This window comes from Vidua chalybeata, chromosome 16 (genome assembly GCF_026979565.1).
Source record: "Vidua chalybeata isolate OUT-0048 chromosome 16, bVidCha1 merged haplotype, whole genome shotgun sequence".
NCBI lineage: Eukaryota > Metazoa > Chordata > Aves > Passeriformes > Viduidae > Vidua > Vidua chalybeata.
Genome location: NC_071545.1, coordinates 1916109 through 1942778, shown reverse-complemented (window position 1 = coordinate 1942778; position 26670 = coordinate 1916109). Strand labels below are relative to the sequence as shown.

At 48.4% G+C, this 26670-nt stretch overlaps 1 protein-coding gene across 2 annotated transcripts in view; it reads left to right on the top strand.

The window, feature by feature from the left end:
- XPO6 (exportin 6) overlaps window positions 1-26670 on the top strand; it is a 58980-nt gene that overhangs the window by 975 nt on the left and 31335 nt on the right. For both annotated transcript variants that reach the window (XM_053957502.1, XM_053957501.1), the window contains exons 2-6: window positions 14777-14867; window positions 16487-16599; window positions 19314-19511; window positions 22078-22237; window positions 22622-22699. In XM_053957502.1, coding sequence (XP_053813477.1) covers window positions 14777-14867; window positions 16487-16599; window positions 19314-19511; window positions 22078-22237; window positions 22622-22699 — 640 coding nt within the window. The remainder of the gene's footprint in view (window positions 1-14776; window positions 14868-16486; window positions 16600-19313; window positions 19512-22077; window positions 22238-22621; window positions 22700-26670) is intronic.

Below are 26670 nucleotides of genomic sequence, written 5' to 3'. Positions count from 1 at the left end.
GGCAGGCCCAAAGGTGCCTTTGCAGGTGGACAGGAGTGGGGAGATGCTTTCAGCAGCCCTGCATCTGCTCCTGGGACTCTGCCCTGGCTCAGCCAGAGAGCCTCACTGAGCTCAGGCTGGAGTTCCTGGCCTGGTTCTCACCCCACTCTACCTTAACCTGCCTTTAGTGGTGTAGGATCAGGCTTTGCACCCCTTTTCTTCGAAATTTGGGATCTTGGTTGTGAATTTCTTCACCCATGAGCTGAGGTAATCACGTTGCTCACTGGGTGATGTGCTCCTGCTACATGATTGGTGTTTTATTGAAACTTTGGTGTCTGTAGCCCCTTTGGTGAGCTTCATTAGTCCCTTGGGGAGGCTTTGCTGCTCCATCTGGGGTGGGACACGATCTTCTCAGTAAAATATTTATAAATATATAGTATTTATATCTGTAAATACTGGTAGTGTTTTATGACAGTAGCCTGAGGATGCTCAGGGTGGGCTCCTGACGTGTCTGCCACGTGTCCCAGCTCTTTGTGGCTTTAGCTTCAGGCAAAGGGTGACTTTTTTGAGGTGGATTCTTAGTGAACAGCCCAGGTTCAAAGAGGTGAATAAATGGTTTGCAGGGTTTGGCAGGCCAGGGTGTGCACTTCACAGTGCAGGTGGCAAAAGGACTCCTTAGTTCTCCCCTTGCTTCCTTGTGGACACACACATTTATCCTCCTGAATTACACCTTGTTTTCTTCTTTTTTTTCCCTTGCACACCCACTGTTTGGCTGCCTGTGGAAGTTGAGGAGCAGTCCCTGGGCTGTGCTGCAGGATTTACTGTTGTAACTCATCATGTGACTCCTGGGCAAGATTTTCCTTCTGTTCCCATTTCCCTGGAGCCTACAGATGGGCATGTTCTGCTGCTAGTGCACCCTCCTTCCCGGAAACAGTTGGGAAAGTGTGAAGATGAGCTGCTGGGAGGCACACAGGGAACAAATAAAACATAAACTCTGCTCCAGAAGAGCAGGCTGCTGGGAGCAGGTTTTCCTCAGTGGGGCTGAACTGGGTTGATGTGGAAGGTAATGAGCAGGGATGAATGAGAGCTTGATTAACTGGGCAGGAATTTTGGGAGGAAGTTGGGAAGGCAGGAGGGAATGCAGTGATGCACAGTGAGCTCAGGCACTACACATGTTGTGGAGCAACCTCCTGCTTGCTGGGCTTAGTTGCCACTCATGGCTCACAAATCTTAATGCCACTCAAAAGGTGGGTTCAGAGGAAGCTTTAGTCTTTCTTTGCTTTCAGAGGTGTTTGCAGAGAACTCTCTGTGGTGGTTCTTGGGGCTGCTCCTGCCTGCTGTGTGTGTGCTTGTGCACTATTTTGGGGGCCCAAACTCCAGTTTGGGGCTTTCTGAGGGAAAGGAGGTGAGGATTCTGTGGTGTCTCTGTAGGGAAAACAGGATACTGCAAAATCCAGGTGGGTTTCTCTGGAGTTCATCTCTAAACACACAGAGCAGATCCACTTTCAAGCTTCCCTTCCACACACCACAAATTATTACATTATTTCTTCCTCACCTTTTAGGATCCCTTTGAGGATTTTATGGACAGCTTCAAAGTAAATATCGTTCATGGAGCTATCCTTGAAGGGATTTATTTTCTGTCCAGATTAGCCATGTCTTTGTCTCATCACTTTCCTTCACCTTTGTTCTTTCCACTGGTGAAGATGAACCATCTTTGAAGCCCTGGGAGCTCAGCTGGGACCTCCTAAGCAAACCCCTCACCTGGGAATTGCATTTGCACCTCCCATGTGAGGCTGAAATTTCAGTGATTGCCTCCTGGGGAATACATTCTTCACTTCTGTGGGATTTGTATCCTGCCAGCAACTAAAACAGCTCAAGAACAGGGACTTTCAGGAAATGCTGAAGGTTTGGGGTGCAGAGATGCAGAACTGCAGCCAGGCTTCTCCCAGAACCAATCACACTTCCCCCAGGTTGTCCCTGGGCCTCCCAGGGGAGCAGACAATGGAAGTTCCCAATCCAGGGAATCTCGTGTTCCTGTTGTGTGTGAGGCACACGGAGCTGCTGAAGTGGGAGCAGGCAGTGGGCGTCTGCAGCTTGGATGTTCCTGAGTTTCCCACAGCAGCATCTTGGCTTTCATTCCACAGCCTCTCTTCCCACCCTCCCGTTTTTTAGCAGCAAGTGCTGTTGTTTTCTTGTGCCTGAAGCTTGCCTGGTGATGGTTGCAGCCTTCCATTCAGGAAGGAGTGGAGTGTGTGTGGATTGCAGCATGTCCTGCCAGGTGAGCCCTGGGTTATCCTGGTGCTTGTGGTTGCCAAGGAGCTGCTGCTCCCTTACCAGAATAGCTCCTGTTTGTTCTGTGTCAGCCCCGCTGAGCTGGTGGCCCTGAGGCTGGCTCAGCCTGTGCCTGGGAACCAGAGCTGCTTTGGGGACACTCCTGCTGTTTGCAGGTGACCCAGGACATTGTGACAGGAGGGAACAGCAGCTTCTTGCCCCTGCAGAGTCCCTTGACCTGGCTGTCCCATCACCCTGGGGACACTTGGGCCCCATGTGGGCTGTGCTCTCTTTTCGTGGCCCAGGTGAGCTCAGGGGTGCTGTGCTCCCTGTCCCTGGCCCAGGTGAGCTCAGGGGTGCTGTGCTCTCTTTTCCTGGCCCAGGTGAGCTCAGGGGTGCTCTGGTGAGCTCAGGGGTGCTGTGCTCCCTGGCCCTAGCCCAGGTGAGCTCAGGGGTGCTGTGCTCTCTTTTCCTGGCCCAGGTGAGCTCAGGGTTGCTCTGGTGAGCTCAGGGGTGCTGTGCTCTCTTTTCCTGGCCCAGGTGAGCTGAGGGGTGCTGTGCTGTGAGGAGATGGGGATGCTGCTGCTGCTGCCCAGGCAGGAAGTGCTGGCACATGGCCAGGTGGTCTCAGCTTCACAGCAGGGTTTTGGGATGAAGAGGGAGCTGAGGGTGTTGTCCCTTCCCTCTGTCCCCCAGCAGTTCCAGCTGAGGTGCAGCATCACAACTACACCCCTAAGCCTGAGGTTGTGTCTGCTCTCAGTGCATCCCCTTCAGGAGCAGTTAAAATAAAAGGAAACCCTCTGTAGAACCCTTCTGACTCAATCAGCTGCTGAGCAGAGAAACCAGAGTAGGAACTCGGAAGTTCCGGCCTCAGCTCCAACATCTGGCTTCCTTTTTTGTCCAGCAAGTAATATTGTGAGTTTGTGTGCCCCCAGTTATCTTCCCCTCTATTAAACCATCAAACTGGAGATGCTGATAAATGCTGGTGAACTTTCCCAACTCTGCAGCAAGGCCTGGGTAGCTCTGGAGATGAACCAGGAATGGGAGCTGTAGAAGGAGAGCTATCTCTGCTCAGATGCTTCCTCCAAAAGCAGAGCTTTTTCTCAGAAGAAAACAGCTCATTTAGCACAATGGTTGCACATAATCCCTTTCAGGACCTATAATAATTCCAGCACATCCATATTTCAGAGACCTGGGTAGCTAAATGTAGGCTGCAGGAGGACTAAAAGCTATCAAAGCAAAATTGTTGAGCCTCCAGGTTCACTAAATGAGTTTGAAAAACTCATTTCCACTGGCTGTCGCTGATGGATGGGTGGTGGTGGCTGTAATTATTTCAGCAGAAAAGCATTAAAATCTGGCAGGTACCACAAAGCTCCTGCCATGGGGTTCAGTGCTGTGCAGAGATCACTCCATGCATGGATACCCAAAAACTCCAAGAACTTTGGGTTCAGCTGGGTGAATTAATTGCACACTGCTAGGTGGTGTCATTTAGGAACCAGGGAGCTGCTGTTAATGTTGAATTTATACATTAGTATATGCAAAGTAGAAGGAAATGTAGCTTTGAGGTGTATAGGCTGATACCTGCCTGGTAGAATGTGCCCTAATATCCTTCAAATCATTATCCTCTATCAGACAGCAGATATTTCCTCTTAGGAACTATATTTATATTTGGGTCACTGCTGCCTTGGCTCTCTCTGCATCCCAGGTGTCAGCATGACAACCTTCTTCTCTGAGAGAAAGAAAAGAATGTGTCTGCTGCTTTGTTTTATCAAAATAAAATGTTTAGACTCCCATTTATATTGAATAATTTTTGGAATCCCATTTCCAGCATTTATGAAATGTGCAGCACATGCCTGTTCTCCCTTGTAGGCCTCGTTGTTCCAACCAAAATGTAAATATTGATATTTTGGTAGAGGAAAAGCAATTGGCTGCTCCCCTACTGATTCTGATGGTCAAGGACTTTGCTACTTGTCTAGGCACCCCCTGGGGTTTATTTGTGGGTTCTCTGTCCTCTGGAATTTTGGGATGATGCAGCTTCTCCTGGACTAAGAAGCTCCTCCAGCTTATGGTGAAGCAGCTCTTTTCCAATCTTACCTTCCTTTCACACACATTTGATTCCTTTCTTTATGCATGTTTCTCTTTTCTGTTTACACTCAAGGATACTTTCACTCCACCAGAACTATTCCAGGCTCTTCTAGCAACACCACAAATTCCTTATATTTTTTTTCCTCCCCTGATCTTCCCTGACCCTTCTCCTATGTGGATCATGCCCAGAATTCCATTTCTTTTCCCATTTCCAACCCTTTACATTCACGCTCCAAATTATCTTTTATTTGTTCCAGCATCTCCAAGCCTGTGGGCTGGATCTCTGTGTGTATTTTTAGCATTTTGACTTAATATTTTATTAGGGCTTTAATTGCAGCGTGGAGCTCTTCCCAAGAGGGATTGTCCTGGTTCCTTTTTGTCCCCTCTTTGGAGAAAGGAGTGTGCTCATCTGTTTTGTGTACTGGCTTGTCAGGATGCCAAAGCCAGCATTGGATGCAGCCTTCCAGAGGGGAATGAGGGCTTTTTTCTGCCTTTGGAGAGATGTTTTGCCTGAAAAATCTGTGTTGTGCTCAGCTGGTTTCCTGCTGCTTCATTGAGTAAGAACAGAGCATGTTTCTTCTGCATTGCAATTCCACCTTTTCTTTGGGATGAGGAGCAGTTTCTTCCATGGAAGTTTGGCTCAGTGGTGCTTTCCCTGGTGTTCAAAATCAGGGTCTGGAGAGGATACAGCAAAACCAGCTCCTTGGCATGGCTGCATTTGTTGTTCCCTATCCCATTCCCTAACCCTTGGGTTATGGGGGATAAACCTGCATGTTCTACATTTCCTTGGCTTTCCTTTTTGCAAGTTAAAGGAAACCAAGAGGAGGACAAAGTGCTCCATGACCTGTAGTCTCTGATGTGGAAGTGTGAGGTCAGTGCTCAGGAGGCAGTTCCTGCTCCTAGCCCTTCCTCTGATCCCAGGAGCTGCTGGGTTTGGGACTGGGGAAAGCTGCAGGGGGAAAAGGCAGCTTTATCTTTCAAAAGCTGCTTTTTCCTGTGTGCTTCTGGTGCTTGATGGAGCTGGTTGGGTTGTGGTGACCCCCTGGGTCCCCCAGGACAAATATCCCCATGTTGGGCCAGCAGAGCCCCCTGTTGTGCACAGGGAGCCTGGAACCTTCCCCAGGGCTGGGACACCAGAGCAGCAAAGGGCAGTTGTGAAATGCCCCAAAGTGCAGCAGCATTGCAGATGTCAACATCTTGTTTTTCTTTAATTGGACTGGATGTTCTCCCTGCGTGAGCTGTCCTTTGAAAACATTTTAATTAAAAAAAAATCTTAGTTATTCCTATGGTAGTTTCATTATACACTCTTAAATGCCCAACACAAGTTTAAATGCTCTTGCCAGGAATGAAATTCAGAGTATCACAATCTTGTTTTCTTTTCTCTGACAGCGGGTGAGGGTGTGAAAATTCCATGTTTTCGTCTAGTATAATCACACCTCCTTGGAAATCAGGTCTGGCTGCTGTAATGTATTGGATCAGGATAATCCTGCCCCAAGTTTGCCCTAAACCTTGCACTTCGTGTAGCCAGGTGTTGGGACAGCTTTTCCCCATGGTAATGGGCTTAATCCTGCCAGGCAGAAGTGGATGTTGGAGGCAAATCAGCAGGATTTGCTTGCTGGAGTTGCATCTGAGTAGAGGTGCCCCTTTAAGAAATATGCTGAATAATTGGTTTTTTCTTACATTCACTTTCTTTTTTTGCTTGCCCTGGTGGTTCCCATTTCCAGCTCTGCATATGTGCATAATTCCAGAGACTCCTTCACTTGAGGCTACAAACAACTGTGATTCAGAGCCTTCCCTGGGTATTATTGGGACTTGTCTGGAGGCTGAGATAAATATGGGTTTATTTGTGGCTCTGCTGACAGTGAAGGATTTGAGAAGTGTTTTTAAAAATCTCTTCACGCATCTTGGACTCCTTAGAGCTGCTACACAACCACGCCAGGTTCTTCACCCCTGTCACTTGGGCATCTTCTTCTCTTGGCTTCTCTCTGGTCAAAGGAGCTGCTACATTTGTACAAGTGGGGGGGAACAAGGGTTTTTTAAGGCATTTTTAAGTGTCACATTTTCACCTGTAAGAGCATGAAGAGTGTTCTCTGTAGGAAGAGTCATTATAACCACAGGAAGGATGTGGAGCTGCTGGAGAGAGTCCAGAGGAGGCCACAGAGATGCCCCAAGGGCTGGAGCCAGGCTGGGAGAGCTGGGAGTGCTCACCTGGAGAGGAGAAGGCTCCAGGGAGAGCTCAGAGCCCCTTGCAGGGCCTAAAGGGGCTCCAGGAGAGCTGGAGAGGGACTGGGGACAAGGCATGGAGGGACAGGACACAGGGAATGGCTCCCACTGCCAGAGGGCAGGGATGGATGGGATATTGGGAAGGAATTGTTCCCTGGCAGGGTGGGCAGGCCCAGAGCAGCTGTGGCTGTCCCTGGATCCCTGGCAGTGCCCAAGGCCAGGCTGGCTGGGGCTTGGAGCTGCCTGGGACAGTGGAAGGTGTCCCTGCCCATGGCAGGGGTGGGACTGGATGAGCTTTAAGGTCCTTTTGGCCCAGACTATTCCATGATCCTGTGATAGGTGTGGGGTTTTTAAACAGACTTCAGCTCAGAAGGCTGTACTGGCTACAGTGTCAGTTCATTTGCCACTGCTGCACATCTCTTGATCTCTGCACCTTGGAGTGAGATGATGAGGGCATTTTTCTTAACACCTTTTACAAATACTTTCTATAAGGATTTTTTTTTAACATCTTTTCCAAATACTTTCCTCACCAACCTACTCGTTCCCAAAGGATTCCTTGGGATGTTTTTTCCACCTGCCTGGTTAGAAGTCGGGTTACTTCACCTAAACCTCTGGAGGAAGTGTTGTCTCAAAGTGAGTGAAGCTGCATTTGGGACAGCCCTGTGGTCCTGCCTGGTTTGTTTATGTAGAGAAAAGGGAAGAGATTTGTTCCTTGTGCCCGTGCTCCTGGGGCTCCTGCACAAGCACTGCCTTGCAGGGAAGGATGGGATCTCCCTGCAAGGGGTCACAGGCTGGGTTGGAGTGTGGGGCATCCTGGGGAACCCAGCTAAGGGAGAGTGTGAAGTGAGAGGAACCGTGCAGCTTCAGAGGTGTGAGTTTCTAGACTTCACTGGGAGAATTTAAGTGAGTTCTGAACTGAGACAACCAGAGTCACCTTGCAGTGTTTTCACTTCTGGAAGCAGCTCCTGCCCAGCTGAGCACCCTTGGCAGATGTTCAGCTGTGTCTGTCTGAAGAATAGATTTTGTTTGGCTGGTTTTGCTGATAACCCACAAAATGAGAAGTTACAATCATTGATGGCTTAAAAAGTGGTGGCCAACAGCTGAGATCTGACTGAGCCAAGTATCTGCTGAGGAAAGGCTGATGGCTGTGGCTGGATTGTCAGGTTTAAGTTGCATGTCCAAAAAGTGACTCCAGAGCCACCTCTGCCTGCTGTGCTTTGGTGATATGCAGGTATTGATCTCGAGCAAGCTGCTTTGGGTGCTTCTGCACTTCTCAGCTGTGTATTGCTGTTTTAGCAACTGCTTGTTTGGGAAAATACTGTGTTGCTGAGCCCTTTCCAGAAACTAAACCACAAGAAATCAATTAGGAAGTCAGCAGCACATGACCAGCTGCCTTTCCTGGGTGTCAGGGACTCAGAAATTGCTCTTGGGCTCATCTTCAGCAAGCATGGCTTGAAGCAGCACTGTGCCTAAACCACCCTTTGCTTTTTCCAGCCTGCTGGGATTGTTTTATTCCTTTGCTGGGTTTCTAAGAGAATTCCTGGGAACTGCTGGGTGGAGGACACACTGCTGCTGGGCTTGATTATGTGGGTTAAGAGTTACTGGGTTAGAAAGAATCAGACTCAGACACTTGAGCCTGTTAATCAAAGTTCAACCTTCAAACCTGATGCCTGGTTAAGTGAATCTGCCTGTCCAAGAGGGTTTAAGAAATCAGATCCCTTGGGTATTGAAAAAGGTGCTGATTACTCGTGGAGCAGGCAGTGTTCCAGGTAAGATGATCTCTGGTGCAGAAATCAGGTTGGCACTGCTGGCTCTCCGTGGCCTGTTCCACACAGCTCTGCTCAGCCTGGGGTCCTACTGAGTCCTTAGCTGATATTTAAATTAAACACTCTGATTCCTGAAGTGCAGCCGGGTTCCTGAAGGGGGGAGTTGTCCAGGCAGGAGGGCTTGGAGCAGTTCTGGAGCTGGCCCTGAGCTTTGGGACCTCAGGGACACGGGGAGGAGCATGGTGCCTTTGCTCCTCTGCCAGTTGCCTTGAGGTACAACAGCAATCTGTGACTTTTATCCTACAATTGAAGCAAAAAATCTACTATAATGAGATTGCAGAATCTCCATGGTGTTAGTGATGTGCTGGAGTGGTGGTCTCTGAGATGGGTGAGCCAGGAGAGGGGTGAGCTCTGCTGCCAGAGCTGCCTTGCCACAGCCCCAGGAGCTGAGCTGTGCTGGGAGCAGGCAGAGGGGCCCACTCTGCTTTCGGTTCTGGAAACCACAAAAACATCTCTGAAGTGCAACAAGGAAACTGAGAATGAAGGCTGAGCCCTGTCCTGATAGCATCAGCAGAGCACTGCTGGGGAGCACGTATGCTGTGGGCTCCTCGTGTCAGACCTCTGAGAGAGACCCTGGAATGAGGGTGAGCCCCCAGATTCTGCACTTTTTGGTGGAAGGGATTAAATCTAATGAGTAACACTGCTTCTGAGCTCCCAGCTCTGCCTCCCTGTAGCGTGTGTTTATCTTTTCTGGAGGATGTGTTGGGTGTCCTACAACTTCTTTTAAAACACATCATAACTCTGCTTTTCTTGCTAAAGATAATAGTGTACTTCTTCCATGAATTTTACTGCCCTGAGTGACCCTGGGCTGTCCCAGGGGTTCTCCAGGTTTCTGTGAGCAGGCTTGAAATGACCCACAAGCTTTCTGAGTGTGATTTCTAATTTCCCTGTTCATTACCATGTTGTGTTAGGGCTGAGGCAGGGAGGGGCTCTGAAAGACACCCTGGTAATCCTTCAATGAGTAAATTACTACCTCAATACCTGGAGATATTAGTATTGTTAATACTCACAATACATATGTGCATCATTAAGTTAGGCTTGATGATAAATAGTAGAGAAAGAAGAAAATTCAGCAGCTGTGTGTGGTTGTTTGTATTTTTAGGTGAGTGACTGCTGTTAATTAACTGCACAACACTGGGAGCAGAAGGCTCTGAGGTGGAAGAGGATGGGACATTGCAATTAGCAATGACAGGGTGATGATGAGTTATTTTATACAGGTGCTGTGGATGAAATTTCTTATTTAGTGTCTGTTTTTTAACTCTGTGCACTTGCTTGTTGGTGGCATAGCAATTCCAGCTGGGAATCTTTCCATCAGCCAGGATTCTCCTTGTGTGCTCCCCTGTGGTCCCTCCTCTGCTGGGAGAGCTGCCCACAAGCTGGTAGACGTAGCTGATAGTGATTTTAACAGCTAAATGTGATAAAATCTGAATCCTGATAGCTGGCAGGAGGCTGGGCTGTGCTGGGCTGTGTGTCCTGCACTGGAAATGGCAGGAGAGGGGGGTGGCTGGGATTGGGATTGGGATGGAGAGGAAGGCTCCAGGAACTGAGGAAGCTGCAGAGGGATCTGTGTGTGATGTCAATGCAGGGTGTGGGGGCTTGGTGGGCTGGGAGTGTTCAACTGCAGGCAGGGATGGACAGGGTGGGAATCAGAATCCAAAGCAGCAGGGGTGCAGGGGGTGGGAACAGCTCCCTGACAGACTCCCAGCTGTAAATAAAGAGTAGAGATGCAGAAGGGGAGTTTGTGCTCTGAGGGCTCCTGGGGTGCAGCAGAGCCTGGGCTTTTCCTCCCTGCCACTGGAGGAGGCGTTGGGAGCTTGCATGGTGGAAAATCCATCCTTCCACATCAGGAAGGTGCTCCAGCGCTGCCTGAAGGATGAAGTCACCTCTGTAACATTGCAGCTGCAATTAACATCTTACTAAAAAAAGCTCTGGAGAGGGAATGCCTTAAATTTGTCTTGGAGTGGTATCCATTTGCAAACACATTAGGGAAAAACTGAACAGACCTAACCCTTCTCTCAGTTGTCATTAGCCCGAGTTGCTGTATTTAGAGCATCATTTGTGTGATGGATGCTCTAATAGCAAACATTACAAGGTTAACAGCTCGTGTTTTTATGGCAAAGCAGTAGAGGAAATCTTTCCCCTCAACGAAAAAAATCCTTTCAGAGAGCATAAAATTAAATTAAAAAAAAAGAGGAAGTGAACTCTAAATGAAAGCGCTGTGGAGAAAATGGCTTTAGAAAGCACTTCCATGTCTTGCAGAATGAGCAGGTGCTTCTTTAAGGGCTATGGTTGTTTGGTGATATGCAAACTAAAATTAGCTTTGTATCTGCTCTTCAAGTGCATGTGCAGTGTCTAAAGTGCAACCCAAGGATCACTGCTCTGTTTGCTGGAGCTGCATGAGTAACTGGTTCTACCCCAGTGCTTTAGTCATAGTCTACATCTGAGCTTGTGATGGAGTCAGCAGCAGAGCACAAAGATTTTGCTTCTCCAGAGCCTCAGTGAGGTGCAGCTGCTATATTGAACAGGCTGAAATGCAGGAGGTTGGCAGCTTTTTTTTTTTCCCCCTTAATCAACAGAAATCTGTTAATGACTCATACAGCTGAAAACGTAACTGGAGGATAGTCCAAGTCAGCTGGTGGAGCGGGTCCTTCTTGTGGTGCTTTGGTGGATGGAGAATGTTGTTGGATGTGCAGGTTCTTGGTAGCAAATCTTGTATTTTCTGCCAGGAAAAGGAGCAGCTGGAGCTCATTTTCCTGGTTGGAGAAGGGCACAGAGGGTTGGAGTCCAGAGGTAACTGGAGAGAGTAAGCAGCTCCACCCCTCATCTGATAGTGGTGTGGAACACCTTTAGCAAACTAATGAGGGGAGAGGGATGGGGAGGACACAGAGGCTGACACTGGCTCTCCAACCCTGATCCACAGCAAGTCCTGCTCGGATCAGAGGGGACAGTTCCAGGAGGAGCAGAGCTGCTGCTTGCCTGGTCTGTGTGGTGTGGACCCAGCTCAGCACTTAGAGGTGCCAATTTTGGGGACAGTCACCTGTGACACACCTCCCAGAGATGCTGTTTTGGCCCAAATTCCAGGTCAAAGTATGGATGTGCTGCTGGAACACAGGAATCTGCAGCTGTGGCTGTGCTAGATTTAGCCCTGCTTGCTTTCACCTCTCACTGCCTTGTTCCCCTGAGGGAGCTGTGACAAGGACATCACCTTTGGCCCCAGGATCTGCTGAATTTGGCAGCCAGGACCCTCCCTGTGGGTCAGAACTCAGCCATGGTGCTGAGGCAGTGGAGCAGGGGTGGATGGTGACGTGGCACATCTTATCTCCCCTGCTTTTTGTGGGCTGCAGAGTTTTCTCTGCATGGGGAAAAGCTCACGTTACCTGCTCTGCAAGAAGGACTTGGAGAACTGAATTTATTTTTCTCTAATGGTTGGCAAAGGAGAGAAGTGGTATTTTCTGATGTTTGATCCAGCCCTGGGAGGCACTTGGGGTCAAAGGGGTCAGGTTTGACTTCTGAAAGAGAATGGGAAGTATTTCTGTTTTAGTGGTTGCATATTTAGTAATGCCTCATGGAGATGAGGCAAACTGCCAGCCCTGACGTTGAAAACTGGGGTAGATTCTCTTACTGATGGTCCACGCTTTCCTTGAAAAACCTTGGAATATGAAATCTGTGCATGGCCCAGAATTTCAGACCAGAACCTGAACTCAGCGCTGCTGGTTCTGCCTCTCCTTCTGCTCAATGCAGAGTGAACAGGGAGCTCTAAAAGAAAGCAAACTGCTTGTTAACATGGGAATGATGCTAGGAAATAGCCCAGGTACAGCCCCAGGCGCTCCAAACAGCTGGACTTTTATTGGAGTCCCACTAATCAACTTCCCAGGTGTCTGGGTCCAGGTGCAGCCACCTTCCCCTGCAGCTCTGCACAGCATGTGAGCTCCTTATCTCAGTGGCCTCCTTATCAGAGCCTTGCTGGACAGCTGGGGGATGACCATGTGCCCCCAGGATCTGGGGTACTTCAGGAATACCCAAAGGCATCAGCAAATGCAGGTCCTTGGTAAGTCCAGCCTGGAGTAAGAAGAGGATCCTGAGCTGGGCTTTGGTTACCTCAGACAATTTTTCCTTCTCGTCCTTCCTTTGGCCAAACCTCCCAAAGAGCCACAAGAAGTCAAACAAGAGGAGAGAACCATCTTGGAGGTCCCACCGTGTCTTTGTGCCCGAGGTGGCCTTGGATGCTTTCCAGCCTGGGCTTTTATCCATGAAATCCTCCTGTTGTGCTCTCTGGTTTCTTTTTTTTTTTTTCCTGCTTTTGACACGTTGAACATTGTGATCATGGTGTTCTGCTTTGGAAGATTAACTGTGTTCCTAAGGAATGGGATCTTCCAAATCTCAGTGCTGAAGTCAGTGGAGGACAAGGCAGGTGCTCAAGATTTATAAGAACTCCATAATTTATTTCCAAAAGCAGGATATAAATCTTAAATCTTGGAAGAAACATACTTATGTCAACTGCTCTTGCTGAAGAAGAATTGCTGAATTAAGTATCCAAAGATGTCTGAGCCCTTCCACCCTGTGAAGAACCAAGAGTTTTCCATGGATTGAGGTGATCTTGGTATTGGATGGTAGAAGGTAGAGTGGAGAGAACAGTGCTGCTCTTGAAGAATTTGCATCAAATTGAGATTGAAAACTCATCTTTGGGGGTTTGACATCAGAAACTGCTGGTGAGACTCACTCTGTGTTGAGCAGCAGAAGATGAAAGTGCAGGGATTTAGGAAAAACACTGGATTTGTATGTGTGGATCTGCTTGGGAGGAGCTTAGGACAGCTTAGCTCCCACAAATGGCAGTGTGGCCATATCCTAAGTCATTAGGGATACCACTTAGTCAGATATTTCTTTTTAAAGTGAAGCTCTTATCCACAGAGGTGCTGTTATCTGGGGATGGTGACTGGCAGGAGGCTGATCCGTGACTGAAGGGAAGTTTGCAGCCCAAGCAGAAATGGATTAAAGCTGGAAACTTGAGCTGCAAGTGTGCCTCTTGGATTGTTGGTTGTTTTAAGCCAATTTCCCACTACCAACATCTCTTGGTAAAATGGTCCTTGATTTCTAGAGCAGGACTTTAAAAAGCAAGAAACAAAAGGAAAAGCAGGGCAGGAAGAGGAAAGGTAGGATGGAATTCAGCATTCCTTTGTAAATGGAAATGCTCAGTGTCCTGCAGAGCCCTCACTGTGGAGTTGTTGGTGTTCCTGGGGGTTAATCCAGGGAGGAGAGGCTCCTGCTTGGCCCTTGGGAAAACTGCTGTGCATGGAAACGGGAATTAGCAGAAGCCTGGAGTGTTTCTGCTGGATGTCTCACATGCTCTTCTCTGCAGGAGACTGCCAGGCACAGCTTTTGTTTCTGGTTTGGCTATTTTTTTTAGGCAGAAATTTCAGTTTTATTAAATGTTTACTTTGTTCCTGTGCTTGAGGGTCTGGGCTTGAATCTTGATGCATTTATTATTGATAGCATGGGGGACACAGCTATGGCATGGTCTGTGCTGTAGCTGAGGCTGTTACCTTGCCAGAATAAAATCATCCCTACTCCAGAGTGCTCCAAAACTACAGCTGGATGCAAATCTTGGTCATTTCTTTAGGACTTAAAATTGTAACTAATGATATCCAAGAATAAAGCCTAAATGGAAATGCTGTTCTTGAATCAGATTGCTGAATACTGGTATTGGTATGTACTGCTATATTGCTTTTTAGAGTGCTGGAAATTCCTTAATTTTTCAAGCTTCTTGATCAGCAGGATGGCACCAAGGCAAAGACAGGGAGAAGTGTCAGGGGTCACAGGATCATGGAATGACTGAGGTTGGAAAAGACCTCCAGGATCATCGAGTCCAACCTGTGACCCATGCCCACCTTGTCACCAGCCCAGAGCACTGAGTGCCACCTCCAGGGATGGGGACTCTACCACCCACCCAAGCAGCCCACTCCAATATCTGATCACCCTTTCTGGGAAGAAATTCTTCCTGATGTCCAAGAGAAATCCTCTCAAAGTTCATGCTTCCTATGATAGGATATTTACAATTTCTAAACATCTGAAAACATCTTTACCTGAACTTGCTGTCTTTGTGAGAATTACTTATTGCCTTAAAATTCCTGAATGCCACCAAAATAAAGGAATTTTGTTGTGTTCTTGGCCTTATTAATGTGGCTGAGCAAATGGTCCTTCATGTCCAGAGCTGTCACCTGCAGTGGACAAATCTTGCTGCTCCTTGCCACCAGTGAGCAGTTGGAGCTCCCAGTTTCTTGCCCTGTCCTGGTCCTGCTCGTGTTGGATTTTGGTGCATCTGTGATGTTCTAATGCCACCCTCCTGTGTCAGAGTAGGAATGAGTTTGCTCCCTTTCCTTCAATGTCCTTCCCAGGCATCAGAGGAGGCCTCGCTGCGGGCTCTGGAGAGTCTGATGACGGAGTTTTTCCACAACTGCACAACAAATGAGAGGAAACGTGAGATAGGTGAGTCCTGCCCTTCCAGGGCTGCTCCTGGTGCTGCTCCTGCCCCCAGCACAGGGGTCTGGTGGTGTTCCACACTCAACTGGCATCTTCCCCTCTCCTGCTTAGGTGGGCAAGGTTTCCAGAGCTGGGGTTCCAGGGGAACTCTGGCAGCTCCTATGGATGATAAACCAGTGAGGTTTACTCTGTACATTGTTGGGTTGTGTGTCCTGGGAAGCCTCTCCCTGGAGATGGAGCATGGCCTTCAGCATTAGGAGTGCAAAGCTAGGCTGTCCCAATTCTTGTGGAATGACAAGCAGGAATAACAGCAATTCCCCTTGGGTGGGGTTATTAAATACGTCCTGAAAGGCAGCAGAGATCCTGCCATGTGCTCTGGGGGAGCTGCTGGTAATTGAAAAGGGGCAGATTCCTTCTATTCCCAAACAGCCACAGGGATGGAACCCCTCTGGAGCCAGGCTGGGAGAGCTGGGGGTGCTCACCTGGAGAGGAGAAGGCTCCAGGAGAGCTCAGAGCCCCTTGCAGGGCCTAAAGGGGCTCCAGGAGAGCTGGAGAGGGACTGGGGACAAGGCATGGAGGGACAGGACACAGGGAATGGCTTCCCACTGCCAGAGGGCAGGGATGGATGGGATATTGGGAAGGAATTGTTCCCTGGCAGGGTGGGCAGGCCCTGGTACAGGGTGCCCAGAGCAGCTGTGGCTGTCCCTGGATCCCTGGCAGTGCCCAAGGCCAGGCTGGACAGGGCTTGGAGCAGCCTGGGATAGTGGAAGGTGTCCCTGCCCATGGCAAGGGTGGGGTGGGATAAACTTTAGGGTCCTTCCAACCCAAACCATTCTGGGATTGTTCTGCTTCTACCATCTCATGCCAAAAGTGTGATCAGCATGAAAGACTTGCTCCAGAAATCCTGTAAAATAAACAGCACAAGGTTTTTGTTGTGGTTTTTCTGACAGTGATCTCCTGCTGCGGAAAAGGTAGCCCTCATTTTCCTGCTTAAATTGCAGGAAAGAAAACAATTAATTAAGCCTTAAACTTGCTTAGCCTGTAAAGCAGCCCTTGTGGCTTTTCTCTTTGTCACGTTGTCACCTCATGAGAGATGACCAAATCCTTCCCTGAGCGTTCAGGGAGGTTTCTGACCCCCTGAACTTCCACCAAGTCAGCAGCTCTTGCAGTCGCATTAAAAGAAGCTGGGTTTAGAACACTGATCTGAAGTGCTCCTACTCTCTCACAATGACCTGAAATCCCAGCATTTGGCTTCTACAGATAAAATAACAGTGCTCACAATGCAATTGCTGTGTGATTTGTTTTAATATTCACCTCTTATCTGCTGCAGTTATTTATGTCAAAACTGATTCGAAAATGACACATCAGTTTTGTTTTCATTAAAGCCTGTTGTTACATTGCTTTAAACACTGTAGAATGTGATTTTATTATATTTTTTGCCCTCCTCCAGGTTGAGTCATTCCCTGAACACAGGGTCTCTTCCCTGCTCAGTTGCTGTGCTATCACTATACATTGTTATGGCTTTGTTTACAGCTAAAGAATTTTAATGGAATGTTTTACATCAAAGTCAAATTAAAACTGAAGTACATTTTGAAGTAATTTATGTACTTTTATGTTTTTTGCAGAGGAGCTTTTAAATAACTTTGCCCAGCAGATAGGAGCCTGGAGATTCTGCCTGTACTTCCTGTCCAGCACAAGGAATGATTATGTGATGATGTACAGCCTGACAGTGTTTGAGGTGAGGCCTGAGCTCCTCACTGCTCTGCCTGCTGCAGTTTTATCTGGCAATCAATGTTTTGGGGGGAGATGTTTGTCTGAAACGGCATCCCTGGTAAGTACAGTGATGAAGGATGCTTTTATTGTTCTCTGCCAGAGAGGTTGCTTAATGGCAGGCTCAGAGTGGGGGAATATGAATCTTTGTACACAAATTGAAGAATTCATTTCCTGGCATCTCTAAGCACAAATTACCTCCAGTTTCAGAGGCTGCTTCAGTTTCTGCACGATGCTTTTAAGGGTGTTATTGCTTTTATGCTGTTTTTATGATCAGAAATATGGGGGTGATTACCTGCTCCTGGCTCCTGCAGGCTTTGAGTGCTGAGAGGGAAGGCAAACTTGCTTTTATTTTTCTGACATTTTGTAGTTCTGGTTGGTGCTCTTGAACTGCATCCTGCAAACTTGTGCTGGTTGGAGAGGTGAGGTCTCTTTTAGACAGCCACATCCCACTCTTTACCTACTTATAAAAGAAGACAATTTGGGTTAAAAGGCTTGATATTGATCTCTGTGTCCTCTGGAATCAGCAAAAGTATTCTGTGAACAGCACTGGTATGTCACTGATTTCTCAGTGACCAGTGCAGTGTCTGTCCCTGAGGATGTGCTGGGGCTGGTCAATGTCACACCTCAGTCTGGGACATTTGTGGCCTCTGTGTTGTGTTCTTGGCTGGGTGGGCACTCTGAGCTGTGCCCCTAAATCAGAGGGGTTTACAGCCTTTGCACTGGGCCCCTTTTTAGCTAAAATACGTGTTTAGATAAAAACTCTGCTCTTAAAGTTGTGTTGTTTTTACAAATTACCCACATCATTGTTGATTTCTTCCTTTAAATATTCATTTTACTTATTAGGGATTGCAGAGGGAGTCTGGACCCCAACTGCAAATTGAATCTGCTTTACCTTCTCCTCAAAAAGGGGTGATCATGGCAAGTGCCATGGGAATTATTCCTGCTCAGGGGATGGTGTCCCACTGATTTTCCTGACGAGCAAAACAGGTGCAGGGCCAGGAGGTGAATTCAGTGATCCTTGGGAGCATCCCATGTGGCTCCTACCAGCTCAGGATATTTTGTGGAGTTTGGTTACTGAGCCTCTGCTTCCCTGGAGGGGGAAAAAGTAGCATTGAAAAACCTAATTGTGCCCAGAATAAAGAAATCACTGTGCAAGTGCAGAGGGAGGGACACGAGTCCCCAGCCCAGCTGGGAGATGAGGATCTCTCCATGGAGGAGCTTGAATTCCCAAAATTAACTGGTGCAGTGCTGGACATTAACTGGTCCTCAGAGCCATGGTCTGTCCCAGTCTGCAGCTTCCCCAGCTGTCCTTGGCTGCTTTTTGAAAATGAAAATATCTTCCCAAAACATTTATAGGGAGAAAGCTGCTGCTGGCAGGTGGGAGGAGTAGGACAGAACACGGTGGGCATGAAAGGATGGATGTTAAAGCTAAAATATCTTCCAGTTTTATTGGAATTCTGGACTTGCATCAAGGAACCCTCAGCTGGTTGGGCCATTGTTTTCAAGCAGTACTTGTGGATTTTCTCTGCTAGGAAACACCAAAAACAACTTCTTTGAGGAATTTCTGTGTAAATATCCCTATGTAGCTCTGCACTGGGAGATGATGTCTCTATGCAGTGCATCCTACTGAGGATTGCATCTCCTTTGACCATCATCTTCCAGTTTTGGATATTTGAGGTTTTCTTCTAGGCTGTGATTGTGATCTCCAGCATTCTCTTTCTGCAGGTTGAATCCTGCAGATGGCACAGACATTGCTTCAGCCTCCTCTCTGGATTATCCCAAATATCCCCAAGAGATTCAGCTCCTAATGCTCCAGAGCCCTAAATGGGATCAGGGCAGGGAAGCAATTTGTAACTCTGCTTTCCTTTGGTTTTTGTCTGGCTTTAAGTGGACTGAAAGCTTTCTGTGCAGTGGTGCCTTGTCACTGCCAGGCAGTGCCTGCTCCAGTGACCTCCCTAGCTCAGCTTCAGGAGACCTGGGTGGCATCAGAGGCCTGGAAAACCAAACCTCCTTCCCTATTCTTCTTTTCCTGCTTCATCCAAGGCTGTGCTTCCCCCTTTAGAGGGGAAACCCTTGGTGCCCAGGGTTAAAAGATAGAGGAAATGGTTCTGTGCCTGCCACTATAGTTCTGCTTAACCCAAAACCAGTTAAACCAGTAACTTCAGCTCCATTGAGGCACTGCCAGTCCTGGGCCATGAGATGCAGCAGCTCTGCCAGATGCTCTGTCCCTGCTTTATGTTGTTCAGCCTGGAGAAGAGAAGGCTCTGAGGAGACCTCAGAGCCCCTGCCTGTGCCTAAAGGGGCTCCAGGAGAGCTGCAGACAGACTTGGGACAAGGGATGGAGGGACAGGACACAGGGAATGGCTTCCCACTGCCAGAGGGCAGGGATGGATGGGATATTGGGAAGGAATTGTTCCCTGTGGGGGTGGGCAGGCCCTGGCAGAGGGTGCCAGAGCAGCTGTGGCTGCCCCTGGATCCCTGGCAGTGCCCAAGGCCAGGTTGGACATTGGGGTTTGGAGCAGCCTGGGATAGTGGGGGGTGTCCCTGCCCATGGCAGGGACCTGGAACAGGATAATTTTAAGGTCCCTTCCAACCCAAACCAGTCTGAGATTCCACATTCTCTCAGTGTTTGTCTCACATCCAAGGTGAGCTCATTTGGGATGTCCATTGCTTTTGCAGAACCTGATCAATAAGATGTGGCTGGGGGTCCCATCCCAGGACAAGATGGAGATCAGGAGCTGCCTGCCCAAGCTGCTGCTGGCTCACCACAAAACTCTGCCTTACTTCATCAGGAACAAGCTCTGCAAAGTCATCGTGGACATCGGCCGCCAGGACTGGCCCATGTTCTACCACGACTTCTTCACCAACATCCTGCAGGTGAGAACTCTGCCCATGAATGGAGCCAGGTTCTCCCTTAGAAACATCTTTGTTTCCTTGAGTTGGGATTGCTTTTGATGAAGACCAAAGAGTAAATGCTGCTTTGTAAATTCCTTTTTAATTTTGTTGTAACTCTCAACTTTTTCCATGTTACGTTTCTCTCCAGTGTTAAAAGTGTTTTGAGGAAGGAACAATACTGTGCCACAAGTATTGACTTTGAATTTTAAATATTATGGGCTAGTTCTTGAAAGTACAAGGAGTCTGGGTTGTTCTTTAAACAAAAGAGAAGTCAGTAAAATTATGAATGTGTCACTGATTCTCAAAAGGGCAGTTTCTCAACGGAGCTGTTGCAGATTTTTCATCCAACAACCAAAGACACCCCAAAATCTCTGGTACCTCATCAATAAGGTCATGGGATGATGGGATCCCATCCTAATGGGGTGTTTTTGGGGTGTTCAGGAGGGCTCCTGCAGGAAGGCTCAGCTGTGAACTGAGGATCCTGACTGAATCCATGTTATTTATTAGCTGGACTATTGGGTGTAACTCAGCATCCTTACAGGGAATCCTGAGCCAGGCTGCTGCTGGACCATCACCAGGCTGGTGCAAACCTCTTTTTGTTGGATTATTTTGTCTCCAGTTCCCTTAAAATTGTTCCTAATTGGCTTAAAGAGGCTGAGTGTAAACTGAAGTGCTGCACAGGCGTTTTCTGCTGACATAATTACATGATTTGAATGCAGCAAAGCCCGCAGCCAAGCCACAAGGCAGTTACTGAAATCCAAGTCCTTGAGTGGCAGGAGTTTATTTGTTAAGGCAAATGGATGTAGTATTAATTGCAGAATTAAAAAAAAAATATTCTGTCTTGGCTGCAGAGCTCAGCACTGGCTGGTGTAATCACTTTTCTGACTGTTCTGGAGTGGGGCATGCTGCAGTTTTTGCCTCAGTTGTCAATTTGACAAGAAATACTTGGAGATAACGTTATCCATGTGGAGTTTTGCCTCTCATTTCACCTGGTTCTGAACTAAAAGGCAGCCTGAGCTCTCCTGGCCTTTCTAGCACTCTGGGGTTATCTTAAAGGATTGCAGAGCTCACTTGAGCAATCTATTTTCCTTTAAGCCTCTCCTTGTGAGCTCAGCAGTGGAGGGAGATGTTTCTATAAATTAATTCATGTGGCAGACACATTCCTAAAATGTTCAGAGAAAGTGGAAGAAAACCAGTAATGCTGAATCCCAGGGCCTCGACAGAAGGCAGAGTAACACAGGAGCAGAGTGATTTGCTGTTGGAATTGCAGATGAGCCCTGTCTCAAGACTTTTTTTTTCTGAGATCATTTGCAGCATGTTCTTTGTTCTTCAGCATTAAATTGTATCCCAGTACTCTGAGTAGTCTCTAGACCTTTTACTGAACCACTGGAGGAGTGGAGAAGAAAGGTAAATTGGGATATTGTATTGTCATTATGAAAAGCCAGTAATTCTACATAAAGTACTGGAGGAGTGGAGAAGAAAGGTAAATTGGGATATTGTATTGTCATTATGAAAAGCCAGTAATTCTACATAAATTACTGCTTCCTTAGAGGTTTAAAATTTGTTTAGCCTGACTGAGGTACCAGTGTCTGGTATTGCTAAAACGCCTTGGGTTTGTCAGAAAATATCCTGAGAGATGATTTTCAGTCCCTTCACAATTTACCAGCAAGTTGGGTGTTTCATTGGGCTCTTTGCCATCTACTCCTGTGTCTGGGACTTCCTTTTCAAAAGCCAAGATGAAGAGCTTTTAGATGGGCTATTTTCTCCCCAGATATTTCACCAAACTCTGTGTTTTTAGCAGTGTTAACTCAGCCTGGCCCTCCTTTGGAGGGTCAGGGGATCAGGAGCAAAGTCAGCCTGTATTACAGACTTACAGCTTCAAGGATTGCTTGTAGCAACTGGGATTGGCTTTGGACTTTTTTCTCCCAGAGGGAGCAGTGCATAAATCACTTAGGATGTGTCTGGGCAGCAGTGAAGAGCAGTGCTGTCCTTCAGCTGGAAACAAAACCTTGTCCCACTTGAAGAAGTCTTTAATAACCCTGTGGCTGATAAAGGCACAAGTCAGCTTTTTGTCCAGTCCTGTTGCAGCAGGGGGCAGAAGTTACTCTTTCTGGGGGAAATGCAATTTCCAGTTTGAGATGCAGTGCAGGTGCAAGGGGAGGTCAGATCCCTCAGGTGCCATCTGCTCCTGGCTGCAGCCTTTGGCCATGTGGGAAGGGGGGGATTTTTGGGGACACTGCTGGTGCTGAGGTGGTGCTGGGCAGGACTGAGGGCAGGGGATGCAGCAAGCAGAAGGGACAGGCTGTTCTGTGACTGTGCTGGGACACACAACGTGTGCAATGACATTATGAAAGCTCTCCTAAAACCCCAAGGATTCCCATGGGGCTCGAGCTGTTGCAACATCAGAAATTCGCGTCTGGGGAAGTCAAACGTGTCTGTGGGAACTGGAGTGCCCTCAGTGGTGAAGCTGTTGTAAACTGTGAGTAGTGTTGCTAATCCCTGTCTGTCAGTGGATGTTGTCATCACACTGCTCTCCTGTGCTCCTCAGCTGATCCAGTCTCCTGTGACCACTCCCCTGGGGCTGATCATGCTGAAAACCACGTCGGAGGAGCTGGCGTGTCCCCGCGAGGACCTGAGCGTGGCCCGCAAGGAGGAGCTGCGCAAGCTGCTCCTGGAGCAGGTGCAGACAGTGCTGGGGCTGCTCACAGGTACGAGTCACACCTTGTGCCACTGAGCTGTGTGTCCCCTCAGCACCCAGAGGTGCTGCTGGGCTGCCGCTCCTGCGGCTCCGTGGAGCACAGTGGGGGTGATGCAGTGCCTGCTGCTGCACTGTGAGCAGTCAGCTCTGCCCTGCAGCACTTGGGTCAACTTAATATGAACCAACTCGTGTGGCAGAGCAGCTGCTGAGCTCCCTCCATGGAGAGGGATGGAGATTGTCTGCTCTTAGTGAGCCCAAAGCCATTATGGAGTGTTTCTGTCCCTCCCAAAGCACTCAAGGTGTGTTCTGCCGACGTTCTCCTGCAGTCTGTGCTGTTTTTGTTGGATCACTGTGTCTTTGAGAAGGCACTTCTGAAAGGTCTCTCTTTGGCCAGGTATTTTGGAGAGCATCTGGGATAAGCACAGTGCTACTGCTGCCACTCCACCACCGTCCCCGACCTCAGGAGAAAGTGGTAAGGAAATGTGGGAAATGAATTTGTAGAGGATTTTTAAAGCTACAAGATGGGATTTCTTTGTACTTAAACCTGCAGTATCAGGCATGGATTCCTTTCTTTACTGTCTAACCTCTCCTAATAACCCTTGCCCAGAGCTTTTCAGAGGCAAACAAATTCCTGATTGGAAACAAAAGCCCTACACAAAGAAACAAATTGCAGTGGGGTCACCCCACTGCAAATGTCATTAAAATGTGCCCACAGAGCTGCTTGTTGTCCTCAGATGGCAGAAACCTCCCTGAAGTTTCAGTGCAAAATGCTCTAATGACAATGAGTTAAAATCATGGAATTGTTAAGGTTGGAAAAGCCCTCTAAAGTCATCAAGTCCAGCTGTTATTCCAGCACTGCCAAGGGCACCACTAACCCATGTCCCCAGTTGCCATATATGCAAGGCTTTTAAATCCTCTCAGGGATGATGACTCCACCACTGCCCTGGGCAGCTGTGCCAGTGCCTGACCACCCTTCTATGAAAAAGTTTTCCCAATATCCAATTTAACCTCCCCTGGCACAGCTTGAGGCCATTTCCCCTTGTGCTGTCCCCGTTCCCTGGGAGCAGAGCCCGACCCCCCTGGCTGTCCCCTCCTGTCAGGAGTTGTGCAGAGTCACAGGGTCCCCCCTGAGCCTCCTTTTCTCCAGGCTGAGCCCCTTTCCAGCTCCCTCAGCCCCTCCTGGTGCTCCAGCCCCTTCCCAGCTCTGTTTCCTTCCCTGGACACTCTCCAGCCCCTCAGTGTTGTGAGTAACACAGGACTGGAGGTGCCTCAGCAGTGCCAGCACAGGGGACAGTCCCTGCCCTGCTCCTGCTGCCACCCCAGGGCTGGTCCAGGCCAGGTGCCATTGCCCTCTTGCCCACCTGGGCACACCTTTCCACTGAGCAACTTTGCAGCCCCTCTGCCCCAAGCCTGTGGCCTTGCATGGGGTTGGCATTGTCCCCTGAATTCCAGCTGTTGGCATTCCCTGAATTCCAGCTGTTGGCACATCAAAGCCAGTGAAGCAAAACTGAATCCTATCTGGGAAAAAGAAAATAAAGGTAGCCATGAGAAATGGAACAGGGTGCCCAGAGAAACTGCCTGCTCCATCCCTGGTAGTGTCCAAGGCCAGGCTGGATGGGGCTTGGAGCAATCTGGGATACTGGAAGCTGTCCCTGCCCATGGCATGGGTGGCACTGGGTGGGTTTAAGGTCTCTTCCAAACCAAACTGGTCTGTGATTGTGATTTTCTATCTATTCCTGTTAGACTTTTGTGTGAGTGCTTATCTGATGTTAACCCATTTACATCTCTACCTCTTACCTCCTCTGAAATGGAGAACACATTTTTATGTCCTTGGCACACATTTCCTTGTCCCTGGGACCTTGAACAGTTCCCTGGGAGCTGCAGATCACTTCCTTGTGGCCAGATTGCACCAGGCAGCTCCAGACTGCTGCCTCTGATAAGCTGTTGGCAGTGTTTTGCTTAGTGCTAAACCTTTCACATTGAAGCTTGAGCAGCATTTTGAGTGCTCCTTTCCTGTAGAGCAGCTTAAGATATTTCTATATTTATATACAAACCACAAACTTTAATGGGAAGAAATATTCCTTTGGGTTGGCAGGGGGGGAGTGGATTTTGCTGCAGCTGGGAAGAGTTTGGACAGGAAATATTTACGGAAAAGATCAAAGGTTCTGGTGTCAATTGTCAAGAATGGTGCTGGGGGAGGTACTGGTGGAACAAATTCTGGGCTGGCTCTTGTGGAAGCCTGTTGGAGATGTCCCTCAGTCCCCTGGGGCTGGTGCTGAGGCAGCTTTCATCCACCTGTGTGCTCACCTCGTGACTTGGGATCGTATTTCCCAAACTGGAAGTCGGCTGTGCTTCTGTGCTGGGCTTTTCCTTTCTCCCCTCTCAGGGAAAACAAACAAACTTTTCACGCAGTGTTTTTTCAGGATAATTGCTAAGAACCAGGACCACACAAGCAGTGCCTTTAGAAGTTTCATTTTGCCTGTGCAAACTTGTTTGTGTGAAATGCTCTCAGTTTTATTTTTCTGTGCTGTGTCTTTGCTGTCTCTGTGTTAAAATTGGTTGTGCTTCCACTTCTTGAAGTCACAGAATCACTAAGGCTGGGAAAGACTCTAAGATTGAGTCCAACCATTAACCAGCACTGCCAGAGCCACCCCTAAACCATGTCCCCAAGTGCCATAGCCACATGGCTTCTGGACACTTCATAGATGATGATTCCACCACTTCCAAAAGGAACACCAGGTGCTTCTCTCTGATCCACTGCTTGCTCATTTTGTGTTCCCTGAGACTCAATTTTTTTGTACTGGTGACTCTTGAATGTTTTCATTGCTTAAGTGAGGCCACCACCCTTTACTCTTTCCATTCAGGTAAGATTAAAGGTGTTCCAAGAGGCAAAACCAGCTCCTGAGTCCCCATAAATGTTTAATATCTTCCATCAGAGCTGAAATCTCTTTAGGAACTTGGAAAACCTCTGCTTCCTACTTTTCATTTGCACAGGGAAGTGGAGTGAAATGGTTACTTTCAAGTCTTGCATGGATTTTAAATAGCACTTGAAGACAACATTAAACTCATTTCTCATATCACTTAAGCAAAGCAACTCTGATAATGTCCCAAGCTGGACAACATTTGAGTTATTGCCATGGTGTAGGATTTACTCAGCAAGAGTCTCAGCCTCCAAATGTTCTTTTTGCATGATTTATAGCACATTTCCTGATGAGTCCCTTCCTCAGGAATATTCATTCACCTATGGCAAAATGAGTAGCAGGAGTATTTGTGGCTGCTCTCCTGCTGCAGAGCCAGTCCCTGGGAGTTTTCTGCTTTGGCATGAATGCAGCTGATGCTGTGAATTTGTCACCTGTTTGCAAAGACACTGAAAATCCCTGAGCCTCAGAGCTTCAGTGATTTAACTGCGTGCAAAGCACTTGAACCAACTGCTGTGAGTTACAGGAATGTAATTGAGAGTTTCTGCTGTGGCTGGATCAAATGATGAGAATCTTTAATTCTCACTGATTTTTGTGGAGCTGGCTGAACTGAATGTTTAAAAGAATAACAATAGTTGGGGTTAGAAGGGAACTTAAAGATCATCCCTGCCATGGGTAGGGACACCTTCCACTGTCCTAGGCTGCTCCAAGCCCTGGCCTTCCAGGGATCCAGGGGCAGCCACACCTGCTCTGGGCACCCTGTGTCAGGCCCTCACCCAATTCCATCCCATCCCTCCCTGCCCTCTGGCAGTGGAAGCCATTCCCTGTGTTCTGTCCCTCCATGCCTTGTCCCCAGTCCCTCTCCAGCTCTCCTGGAGCCCTTTAGGCCCTGCCAGGGTCTCTGAGCTCTCCCTGGAGCCTTCTCCTCTCCAGGTGAGCACCCCCAGCTCTCCCAGCCTGGCTCCAGAGCAGAGGGGCTCCAGCCCTTGGAGCATCTCCATGGGCTCCCCTGGACTCTCTCCAGCAGCTCCAGGTCCTGCTGCTGTTGGCCCCAGGGCTGGGGCAGCTCTGCAGGGGGGGTCTCACCTGAGGGGGCAGAATCCCCCCTCCTGCTGCCCATACCAGGGCTCAGCCCAGCACAGGGGGGTTTCTGGGTGCTCACAGCCAGGGCATGTCCAGTTCTTATCCTCCAACACCCCAAATCCTCCCCCAGGGCTGCTCACAGTCTATTCCCTGCCCAGCCTGGATTTGTGTTTGGGATTGCCCCAGCCCTGGTGCGCTTGGCCTGGTTGAGCTTCAGGGGGTCTGAAAAAGCACAGTATGAGCTGTACAGATGTGTCCAGGTGTGGATGTCCCCACAGGGGGGTTCGTTGCTGAGGCTGAAGGGCAGGATTGTCTTGCTCAGCCAGAGCCACGTGATGCCTTCAGTTTCTGGAGCGCAGGAGAAAGAAGCAATGATAAGGCTTGGCAGGGAATTATGAATTTAGTGATGTAAGACATCAATCTTGGTGAAAAATGAGGACTA